The 12762-nt window shown below is 43.1% G+C and overlaps 1 protein-coding gene across 1 annotated transcript in view; it reads right to left on the reverse strand.

Moving 5' to 3' along the window:
• Nucleotides 1-12762, reverse strand: part of LOC141114392 (embryonic polyadenylate-binding protein-like) — a 100540-nt gene that overhangs the window by 25861 nt on the left and 61917 nt on the right. The window contains exons 11-12 of the mRNA XM_073608039.1: nt 10870-10992; nt 5045-5178 (exon numbers count right to left, since the gene is read on the reverse strand). Of these exons, the coding sequence (XP_073464140.1) occupies nt 5045-5178; nt 10870-10992 (257 nt within the window). The remainder of the gene's footprint in view (nt 1-5044; nt 5179-10869; nt 10993-12762) is intronic.

The raw sequence follows: 12762 nt of genomic DNA on the forward strand, positions 1-12762 counted from the left end.
CTGAAAACCAAATCGATCGAACACCGCCGATGGCTCGGTTCTCACAGCTCCCAGAGCTGGGCTGTGGAGGGGGGGGGGGGGGGCTTGGCTCAGCCTCTCAGCGGCTCGCTGAGAGGCTGAGCCGGGTGTCGATCCAGGGATCTAGGTGGATCCCGACTCCATGGTCGCAAGGAGCCTGGACCGACTCTGTGATGTCAGCAGAGAGCGGACAACCGTTCGTCCTCTGCTGAAAATGAGTCACAGAAGTGCAAAACGAACTGCACACCTGTGATCCATAGTACAGCCGAAACGAGCTTTGGCTGTACTTTTCCTTTAAGTTCACTGAAATTTGCCTGTTTGGTAATCACCAAGCACTTTTTTAAAAACACAAGGAGGGGAATTTATCAAAACCGAAGCATACAGAATCTGGAGCAGCTGTGTCTGGCAACCAATTAGCTTCTAGCTTTCATTTAAAGCTTAACTGAACAAAACTCTTATGTTTGTCACCTTCTCCTTGCATCTGGCTTGGCATCTTCTTTTTTTTTCTTCTAAATACCATTACTGGCACTACTTTTGTTTTATAGACTGTGAATGCAGCCTTTTTTACACTACTTTTGTTCTGGTTAGTCAAAGGTCTAAAAAACTACTATACATGGTAAACTGGGGACAATTCATTGATACAACAAATAACCAGCTATTATTAAAAAAATATGAATACATAGTGAACAATAATTACTAACAGCTACAATTGATAACAACAATGTAAGATATTAATATAAGGTTATGAGGTTCACTAGATCAGCTTATTTCTCAAATGCTATAGACCAGTGGGGGCTACATTATATCATTGGACTCTTCATTTTTCCAGCAGGCACAGATCACAGTAGTTTATCAATTTCAAAGATGAAAATGACGTGCTAGTTCTATATTTAGTGTTTCCTTAAAGCTGAACTCCGGGGAAAACAAAACTCCTCCCTTGCAGTACAAGGGTTAAATGCTCGTAATAATCTAAGGTACCGGAAAAAGAAAAAAAAGAACAGTTTTACTTACCTGATCCTCTGTGCTGCTAGACCAATCCCCACAGCCTTTACTTACCTGCACTCTGGCAGTCTCAGGTCCTCTGACATCATGAAGTACAATGCAAAGCCCATAGCCCTGCATTAGATGTGTGGACAGTATACCTTCAGAGCATAAGGGCAAAGAGTGACAGCTGTCAAGGGATTAGGTAAATAAAATTTCTTTCCCTAGTCCCCTAGACTTAAACGAGCATTTATAATGTGGAAATAAACTCTCAATTAACATGAACTATTTTTAATCCTAATGCTGCTAACATTGGCAAATACAGTCAGGTCCATAAATATTGGAACATCGACAAAATTCTAATCTTTTTGACTCTATACACCACCACAATGGATTTGAAATGAAATGAACAAGATGTGCTTTAACTGCAGACTTTCAGCTTTAATTGGAGGGTATTTACATCCAAATCAGGTGAACGGTGTAGGAATTACAACAGTTTGTATATGTGCCTCCCACTTTTTAAGGGACCAAAATTAATGGGACAAATTAACAATCATCCATCAAACTTTCACTTTTTAATACTTGGTTGCAAATCCTTTTCAGTCAATTACAGCCTGAAGTCTGGAACGCATAGACATCCTCAGATGCTGGGTTTCATCCCTGGTGATGCTCTGCCAGGCCTCTACTGCAACGGTCTTCAGTTCCTGCTTGTTCTTGGGGCATTTTCCCTTCAGTTTTGTCTTCAGCAAGTGAAATGCATGCTCAATCGGATTCAGGTCAGGTGATTGACTTGGCCATTGCATAACATTCCACATCTTTCCCTTAAAAAACTCTTTGGTTGCTTTCGCAGTATGCTTCGAGTCATTGTCCATCTGCACTGTGAAGCGCCGTCCAATGAGTTCTGAAGCATTTTGCTGAATATGAGCAGATAATATTGCCAGAAACACTTCAGAATTTATCCTGCTGCGCCTTTTGTCAGCAGTCACATCATCAATAAATACAAGAGAACCAGTTCCATTGGCAGCCATACATGCCCACGCCATGACACTACCACCACCATGCTTCACTGATGAGGTGGTATGCTTTGGATCATGAACAGTTCCTTTCCTTCTCCATACTCTTCTCTTCCCATCACTCTGGTACAAAATGATCTTGGTCTCATCTGTCCATAGGATGTTGTTCCAGAACGGTGAAGGCTTTTTTAGATGTTGTTTGGCAAACTCTAATCTGGCCTTCCTGTTTTTGAGGCTCACCAATGGTTTACATCTTGTGGTGAACCCTCTGTATTCACTCTGGTGAAGTCTTCTCTTGATTGCTGACTTTGACACACATACACCTACCTCCTGGAGAGTGTTCTTGATCTGGCCAACTGTTGTGAAGGGTGTTTTCTTCACCAGGGAAAGAATTATTCGGTCATCCACCACAGTTGTTTTCCGGGGTCTTCTGGGTCTTTTGGTGTTGCTGAGCTCACCAGTGCTTTCTTTCTTTTTAAGGATTTTCCAAACAGTTGATTTGGCCACACCTAAATGTTTTTGCTATCTCTCTGATAGGTTTGTTTTGTTTTTCAAGCCTAAAGATGGCTTGCTTCACTGATAGTGACAGCTCTTTGGATCTCATATTGAGAGCTGACAGCAACAGATTCCAAATGCAAATAGCACACCTGAAATGAACTCTGGACCTTTTATCTGCTCCTTGTAAATGGGATAATGAGGGAATAACACACAGCTGGCCATGGAATAGCTGAGCAGCCAATTGTCCCATTACTTTTGGTCCCTTAAAAAGTGGGAGGCACATATACAAACTATTGTAATTCCTACACCTGATTTGGATGTAAATACCCTCAAATTAAAGCTGAAAGTCTGCAGTTAAAGCACATCTTGTTTGTTTCATTTCAAATCCATTGTGGTGGTGTATAGAGCCAAAAAGATTAGAATTGTGTTCATGTCCCAATATTTATGGACTGGACTGTAGATAAGAGGGTACACTATATTGTCAAAAAGTATTGGGATGCCTGCCTTTACATGCACATGAACTTTAATGGCATCCCAGTCTTAGTCTGATGGTTTCAATACTAAGTTGGCTCAGCTATTACAGCTTTAACTCTTCTGGGAAGGCTGTACACAATGTCTAGGAGTGTGTCTATGGGAATGTTTGACCATTCTTCCAGAAACGCATTTGTGAGGTCAGGCATGCAGAACGAGAAGGCCTGGCTCGCAGTCTCTGCTCTAAGTTATCCCAAAGGTGTTCTATCAGGTTGAGGTCAGGACTCTGTGCAGACCAGTCAAGTTCCTCCACCTCAAACTCGCTCATCCATGTCTTTATGTAGCTTGCTTTGTGCACTGGTGTACAGTGATGTTGGAACAGGAAGGGTCCATCCCCAAACTGCTCCCACAAAGTTGGGGGCATGAAATTATCCAAAATGTCTTGGTGTGCTGACACCTTAAGAGTTCCCTTCACTGGAACTAAGGGGCCAAGCCAACCCCTGAAAAACAACCCCACACCATAATCCCCCCCTACACCAAATGATTTGGACCAGTGCACAAAGCAAGGTCCATAATGACATGGATGAGGGAGTTTGGGGTGGAAAAACTTGACTGGCCTGCACCTCAACCCGATAGAACACCTTTATATGAATTAGAGTGGAGACTGTGAGCCAGACTCTCTTGTCCAACATCAGTGCCTGACCTCACAAATGCGCTTCTGGAAGAATGGTCAAACATTCCCATAGACACACTCCTAAACCTTGTGGACAGCCTTCCCAGAAGAGCTGAAGCTGTTATAGCTGCAAAGGGTGGGCCAACTATTTAGTTTTTGGCCTAGGCCAAAATGATGTCATGCATTCCATGAGCATTTCTTTCATCTGGAAGAGCTTTCTCCTTCTAAGCACACCCTACTGCCTGCATGTTCAAGATAAGGGCAGATGGTTTCCAGGAAGTAAATGCTACATGGACCATCTGCCCTTACTCAAGATGGCCGCAGTTAGAAACGTAAGGGGGTGTTTTTCATAGAGATTTCTCAACAAAATAAAACATGGAGACATGGATGGATGGGGGAATTTGCTCTGAATATTAAAAATTAATTAAATAGCGGTTTCAGTTTGTGGTGCTCAGACACAGTTTAGTTCCAGTTTAAGGAGTTTAGCTTTCCCTGGACATAGACTTTAAAGGACTAGTAAACATAATTAAAATTTATAGAAAAGTATTTTTAATGGCATTCATAGAAAAATATGTAAGACTAGTCTTAGGCATATCTTCTTGAGAATGACTAGCAGGGAGATACTGGTCTTTCTTTATATGACATGGTGGACTAGTACGATCCCTCACGATGCCAACAGCAGTTCAGGTGCAGTACTCCTGGTCCTTCTCTTCTACACAGAAGAGTAAAAGTAAACCAGTCACCATCGGAGTACTGCAAGAATCCTATATATAGTCCTAAATAATATCTTTTTGCAGGTTTAGTTATGAAAGATTTTTAATTTATTCCCTAAATTAGCGACCAAAATAAAATTGGCCAAAAATCTGTGCCTGCAGGGGTCAAGAGTTAATCACCTCTACTGCGGCCTACACCATTGAACGCTGCTTTAATAAATAGAAAACATCTGCTAAAATTTGTTCAGAAACAAGACACTTCCTGGAGTGTCGTTCTCCTCGGCCCCTACTGGGCTCGGTGGTTCCTCCTTACATCCCAACGTCACTGCAAGACACAGGGAGGAACCACTGAGTGTAGCAGGGGACCACAAGATTGCCACTCCAGGAAGTGTCCGTTTCTGAACAAATTTTAGCAGACATTTTCGAAGAAGAAGCAGCATTTGGCGGCGTGGGTAGTGGGAGATGTACATATAAAACTTCTTCTTTCGCAGGAATGTCAAGAGCCTGAACTTGGAATGCATTGGTTCAGGTTAACAGGGAATTTGTTAGCAAGCTAGAATTTCACAGGCTACTAGCCACAAACAGGCAGATTGATCAGCACAAATTTGGCCATAAATTTTGTGCATAGTGGTACAATGTCAAAGTGACAGTCAAAAATTATACTTAGAATACAGTGCCTGTTGGAGGTGTGCGTTGCCTCCCACTGGTTGTGCATTTCTTACAGAGTTGGAGTACTTGTACTGGTGCACTGCACGCATAACTGATGGGTTCACCTGGGCCCGAGCGCCAGCTGTCTGGGTACCAATATTTGCTACAAAAAAAAGGAAACACAATATCAAATAATAATTTCCAAGCTTTTTTTCCCCCAAACATCAATGTCTCCCCTTCCTGACATTTTATTATCCTAAAGTAGCAAGAAGGAGCAAGCCTGTGCTTACCCAATGCAGAGAAGAGCTAAAAGTGGTGCTCCTATTTACATATTATACATTGCATCAGAAATCCCAATACCTCTTCAGGTTCAGGTTGGACAGGTCAGTAGCAGGCTCGAAATGGGCTGTCAACATCCCCATTGAGTGTTATTGACCTTGGTCTTTTCCTGGCCACATCTGCAGTAGCTATGGCTACTTCTACTGAACAGGATTGACTGCATATGCTGCTGCAGCTACAATCAAGTCTATGCTTTTACAGTGACACCAGAAGATGTCAATCCTTCCATGTGTCACTTGGCTGGGACCTGAGGTTTCAGATGATGTGGAGGATCAATTAGCAGAACATAGAGAGCATGCATTGTAAAAGGGAATGTAAAGCCTTTTCATGATTTTTTTTTTGTATTATTTATTTTATTTTTTAGACATACATGCAAAAAAGGATCTTATTGTATATATGCGTTTCTTGTTTTTAAAAAAGAAAAAGAAAAAGAAAAAAAAAAAGAAAAAAAAAAAAAGAAAAAAGAAAAAAAGGGAACATAATATACACTATATTGCCAAAAGTATTACACACACATGAACTTTAATGGCATCCCAGTCTTAGTCCGTAGGGTTCAGTTGGCCCACCCTTTGCAGCTATAACAGCTTCAACTCTTCTGGGAAGGCTGTCCACAAGGTTTAGGAGTGTATCTATGGGTGTATCTATGGGAATGTTTGACCATTCTTCCAGAAGCCCATTTGTAAGGTCAGGCACTGACGTGGACAAGAAGGTCTGGCCTGCAGTCTCTGCTCTAATTCATCCCAAAGGTGTTCTATCGGGTTGAGGTCAGAACTCTGTGCAGGCCAGTCAAGTTCCTCCACCCAAAAATGCGCTCATCCACGTCTTTATGGACCTTGCTTTGTGCACTGGTGCGCAGTCATGTTTGAACAGAAAGGGGCCATCCCCAAATTGTTCCCACAAAGTTGGGAGCATGAAATGTCTTGGTATGCTGATGCCTAAAGTGATTGTAAAGTCTTGCTTTTGTTCAATAAAAATAACAAACATGTTATACTTACCTGCTCTATGCAGTGGATTTGCACACAGCAGCCCAGAGCCTCCTCTTCTTGGGTCCCTCTTCTGTGCTCCTGGCCCCTCCCTCCTGTTGAGTGTCCCTACAGCAAGCAGTTTGCTATGGGGGCAGCCGAGCCAAGTCAAAGCTCCCTGTGTCGATTTAGGCATGGAAATGTGGTCTGGCCTGCCCCCTCTCTCTCCTGATTGGCTGACTGACTGATTGGCAGCAGTGGGAGCCAATAGCACTGCTGCTGTCTCTCAGCCAATCAGGAGGGAGAGTCTCGGACACCCGAGACACTCGTGGACATTGCTGGACAGAGAGGAGGCTCAGGTATTAGAGGGGGACTGCTGGACACAGAAGGCTTTTTATCTTAATGCATAGAATGCATTAAGATAAGAAAAACCTTCTGACTTTACAACTCCTTTAAGAGTTCCCTTCACTGGAACTAAGGGGCCAGGCCCAACCCCTGAAGAATAACCCCACACCATAATCCCCCCTCCACCAAATTATTTTGAGGGGTGGCCCAATACTTTTGGCAATATAGTTGAGTTTCAGCAAGTCCTGACCTCAACCCAATAGAACACCTTTGGGATGAATTAGAGAGGAGATTGTGAGCCAGGTCTTCTTGTCCACATCAGTGCCCGACCTCACAAACGCGCTTCTGGAAGAATGGTCAAACATTCCCAAAGGACATACTCCTAAACCTTGTGGACAGCCTTCCCAGCAGATGCGAAGCTGTTATAGCTGCAAAGGGTGGGCCAACTCAATATTGAACCCTACGGATTAAGACTGGGATGTTATTAAAGTTCATGTGTGTGTGTAAAGGCAGGTGTCCCAATACTTTTGGCAATATAGTGTAGTTTGGAATTTTATATGCATACAGGGCAGCCACATTAGCTTATTATAGACTCAAGTTCTGCTTCCTGACTCACACTGCTACACAAGCCTAAGAATAAGTCAACCCTAACAGTTTTTAAACAGGAAACACTAAAAAGAAGCCCGTGTTAAAGCGGAGCTCCACCCAAAAGGGGAAGCTCCGGTTATCTGCCTCCCCCCCATTTTAAGGCTTCGCTGCCAGTTTCCCTTAGCCAAGATGGCAGTGGTAGCACTCAAGAGCCGATTCAAGAACCGGCCATGGTGAGGACACCGCTGAATGCCTGGGCATGCAAGCACCCCAATATTAAATATCAGCAGCTACAATATTTGTTTCGGGTGGAACTCCTCTTTAAGTACAGAGCTCCCAATAGTGAACAAAGTGTCATTAAACCCACATCATTAAAACTGTCCCTATATGTTTTTATTACCTGCAGTTCATGCGCAGCAACTATGGGATCTGTCCTCTGTATTCTGCACAAAACCTGATTGCTCCTGAAGCTCACTGTCCCTCCCTCCTTGTCTATGTCCCCGTTACAGCCAGAGATTATGTAGACCAACCGTTGCCACATCAACTGAGCATGCTCCAGTTTCTGTTCCCTTCTAAGCTGTTCATTTCCTCACGTTTCTTATCTCTGCAGCCCACGTGACTATAGAGTTACATATGTGGACATATTCATAGTAGTAAATGACAGCCCACTCCCTCCCAACTCCTCCAATTCCAGTAAACAGCTAAACACAATGGGTGTGGTATAGCACATGTTTATTGATTGAGGCTTTACCTCCCAGTAATTGCAAACAGATACAAATAGACACAGGCTGGTAAGATGTGAAACAGCCTACGATTGGCAGAACCTCCCCTTAGAAAGCCTACACCATGTTTTTGCACAAAATAATAACTATTGAGTTCAAATACATTACATACAATATATTTGTATGACTATTTTAAACATTTGATATTAATTATGTATTTCGACCGGCAGCAGAGGACTAGAAACTCTACCCGCCGATGTTTTCCTACAGACAGGCTGGGAAAGTGCTAGGTCACATGACAACTGTATATCGGTTACTAGAAAAAGATTTATTTTTTTACTTAAAATTAAAACTTAAAATCTTCCATATACATAAAATGGAGGGATAATGCAAATTAAACAGTGTTTGTTTTCGGATCACTTTAAAATTACAAGTCTTTATATTTAAAAGCAAGCAAATAAAAAAAATGTACGCTTCACACTTAAAAAAAAAAAAAAAATGTAAAAATTTGAAAATGAAACTTAAAATATGCACGTGCTAGGAAATACAATTTAGGTACAACAGGTCAAAATTCTACCGGGCCCCATGACCTTCAACCAAGGCCACAAAGGACATAACTCCTTTGTATGTGTACATCATTCCTTTCTAATGGTCTCTGTTCACACTTTTACTCTACGCCTTGCACTCTGTTGCCCTAATCCCAAAAAAATACATACTTTTTTTTCCAGCATATTCAGTATTTGCCCCTATATTTTCATTGGTAGAGCCTATAAAAACGCACACATTAGATTGTGTGTGTGTGCATTTTTGCACCTGAACAGCTTCTCCTCTAAAACTGCTCTCATCATCTTGTCCAGCTCAGAAAAAAAGATGCCTGAAACAAGACACTTTAAAGCCAACAGGAATAGGAAAGGAAAGGGAAGGGACACCCCCCCCCCCCCAACAGTGTACACAGGAATAGAGTTGAGGCTTTCAATCACAGGCTGTGTACTGAAGCTTCCTCCCCTGTCACCTTTATTCTCTTGGTGTCAGGAAAACCAATCAGACAGCAGAGGGAGGAGACAGCAGACATAAATGAAACTATGGTAGAAAACACGTATTGTAATCCCCTGAGGTGGTGAGTGGTCGATGCACTGGCTTGTAGTGAACTCCTAGCACCAGAGAAAGCACACAGGTAAAATAAAGCTGGCAGCTCGGCAATGAATGAGTTTTTTTAATCCAGGTGTAGCACAAAATACAGAGCCAATGCGTTTAGGCATGTAGCCTTCACAATAGCCATGGCAATGCTTGACGCTCCACACCGAAACGCATAAACTCTTTATTTTGTACTATACCTGGATTAATAAACTCAAAGAGACATCTTTCTTTTACCAGCAGACAGAAATGACACTTCGTGCTCCGGATTGACAGTACATGTTATAGAGGGTATAGAGGGATATGCTTTGTTCATATTTCACGTCTGAGATTCATAACCACTAAGTTTAGTTCCACTTTAACTCAACAGTGAGTTGGTTCAATTTAAAAACACTCCCACCTACACAAACTAGGTTTTTTTCCCCCCCTGTGCTTACATTTTTTCATTGGCCCCACCCCCTACCACCATTCTGGTCTAGGCTAGACTGATATTGTACCTGGTCCTGCAGCCTACTGGAAAATGACCATCACATCTTCCAAGAGGCTGCAAGATCTGGCACACAAAGTGGCTAAGGACCGGCCCAGCACATCGTCAGTAGCAGTCTGCCTGCACCTGGAAGAGTAGTTGATCAAGACGGTGGTGTGGGACACACTGTATAGCACCTAAAAGAGGAGAACATAGCACTACAGGTGGGGGGAGAGTGCCATTTTAATATACCCTTCTGCAGTGGCCAAGGCTATATTTTTTAAGTGCACCTTTCTTTTTATAAACTAGGGAAGGGATAGACCTTCTACCAAGTTTTCATTGAGGTCTGTGTCACCACTGGGAAGACTCACACCTTTTTTTGTCCAGGTGACGAAAGAGAGAGACACACACACAGACATTGAGAAATCAAAAGATCAAGATTCCGAGTTTCGAGAGACACACACCGAGTTATCGAGAGAGAGCTATCGAGAGAGAGCTATCAAGAGAGGGATAGAGAGCTATCGAGAGAGAGAGAGCTATCGAGAGAGAGAGAGCTATCGAGAGAGAGAGAGCTATCGAGAGAGCTATCAAGAGAAAACTATCAAGAGAGAGCTATCAAGAGAGAGCTATCAAGAGAGAGCTATCAAGAGAGAGCTATCAAGAGAGAGCGCGAGAGAGAGCGAGGGCTGTCGAGAGAGCGAGGGCTATCGAGAGAGAGCTATCAAAAGAGAGAGAGAGCTATCAAAAGAGAGAGGGCTATCGAGAGAGAGAGAGGGCTATCGAGAGAGAGAGAGGGCTATCGAGAGAGAGAGAGGGCTATCGAGAGAGAGAGAGGGCTATCGAGAGAGAGAGAGGGCTATCGAGAGAGAGAGAGAGGGCTATCGAGAGAGAGAGAGAGGGCTATCGAGAGAGAGAGAGGGCTATCGAGAGAGAGAGAGGGCTATCGAGAGAGAGAGAGGGCTATCGAGAGAGAGAGAGGGCTATCGAGAGAGAGAGAGGGCTATCGAGAGAGAGAGAGGGCTATCGAGAGAGAGGGGGCTATCGAGAGAGAGATAAAGGAGATGGAGATATTGAGATCCTACATTTTAGAGTTGGAGGTCAGAGGAAATACTCCAATGGGGACAAATTAGAGGTGGCAACTGTCTAAGATCAAAATTCTCCTCACTTTGGGGAGATTTCCTCTCACTTCCAGATGCATCTCCAGGGCAGGAAGTGAGAAAATTCTCATGTTTAGTGATGACATGTAGGACAGACCATAAAATACTAAGACAATTCAAATGCATGGAGACATTTCTTACCTACTCTTTGATTATGGGGAGTAACCCTGGGCACCTGTGTGGAGGCCTGTTTCATTGAACTGATGTTGGAGGTAAAGCGTCTGGGAGGAAATGGTCGCATGAATGATGGAGATGGATGGTACTCTGCAGTCACAGGTTAAAAAAAATATGTAATAATCAAAAGCCACTTTACTTGCCGTCATATTCGACATATTGTAAATATAATTTCCAAACAGCTACATCCGTGTCAGAAGCTGCCAAAGCAAAAAATAAAAAAAAAAAAGGAAAAAAAAGGAGAGAAACTGTGCCCATGGGACTTTTAAATATGTCATAGTATAAAAGAAGACATTCCCTTTTTTGGGTTGCTGACACACCATGTCATCATCTTTTCCATGCTGCTAATACGACAGTGTATGGTCCTGCCTTGTGGGTCCTCCTGGTGGTCGGTGGCCTGCTCCCTGACAGAATGTGCCTTTGGATGTCTCCTTGCGTCTATGCCCTTTTGAGCTTTTTCCTTGGATCTTTTTTTCTTCAAAATGTTTTTAGTTGGCATACAGTGGGGACAGAAAGTATTCAGACCCCATTAAATTTTTCACTCCGTTATATTGCAGCCATTTGCTAAAATAATTCAAGTTCATTTTTTCCTCCTCATTAATGCACACACAGCACCCCATATTGACAGAAAAACACAGAATTGTTGACATTTTTGCAGATTTATTAAAAAAGAAAAACTGAAATATCACATGGCCCTAAGTATTCAGACCCTTTGCTGTGACACTCATATATTTAACTGAGGTGCTGTCCATTTCTTCTGATCATCCTTGAGATGGTTCTACACCTTCATTTGAGTCAAGCTGTGTTTGATTATACTGATTGGACTTGATTAGGAAAGCCACACACCTGTCTATATAAGACCTTACAGCTCACAGTGCATGTCAGAGCAAATGAGAATCATGAGTTCAAAAGGAACTGCCTGAAGAGCTCAGACAGAATTGTGGCAAGGCACAGATCTGGCTAAGATTACAAAAAAATTTCTGCTGCACTTTAGGTTCCTAAGAGCACAGTGGCCTCCATAATTCTTAAACGGAAGATGTTTGGGACGACCAGAACCCTTCCTAGAGCTGGCCGTCCGGCCAAACTGAGCTATCGGGGGAGAAGAGCCTTGGTGAGAGGTAAAGAAGAACCCAGATTACTGTGGCTGAGCTCCAGAGATGCAGTCGGGAGAAAGTTGTAAAAAGTCAAGCATCACTGCAGCCCTCCACCAGTCGGGGCTTTATGGCAGAGTGGTCCGACGGAAGCCTCTCCTCAATGCAGGACACATGAAAGCCCGCATGGAGTTTGCTAAAAAACACCTGAAGGACTCCAAGATGGTGAGAAATAAGATTCTCTGGTCTGTTGAGACCAAGATAGAACTTTTTGGCATTATTTTAAGCGGTATGTATGGAGAAAACCAGGCACTGCTAATCACTTGTCCAATACAGTCCCAACAGTGAAGCATGGTGGTGGAAGCATCATGCTGTGGGGGTGTTTTTCAGCTGCAGGGACAGGACAACCTTCTCCAGAGTGCTCAGGACCTCAGACTGTGCCGAAGGTTTACCTTCCAACAAGACAATGACCCTAAGCACACAGCTAAAATAACGAAGGAGTGGCTTCACAACAACTCCATGACTTTTCTTGAACGGCCCAGCCAGAGCCCTGACTTAAACCCAATTGAGCATCTCTGGAGAGACATAAAAATGGCTGTCCACCAACGTTTACCATCCAACCTGACAGAACTGGAGAGGATCTGCAAGGAGGAATGGCAGAGGATCCCCAAATCCAGGTGTGAAAAACTTGTTGCATCTTTCCCAAAAATACTCAAGGCTGTATTAGATCAAAAGGGTGCTTCTACTAAATACTGAGTAAAGGGTCTGA

This window comes from Aquarana catesbeiana, linkage group LG12 (assembly GCF_042186555.1).
Source record: "Aquarana catesbeiana isolate 2022-GZ linkage group LG12, ASM4218655v1, whole genome shotgun sequence".
Classification (NCBI taxonomy): Eukaryota; Metazoa; Chordata; class Amphibia; order Anura; family Ranidae; genus Aquarana; species Aquarana catesbeiana.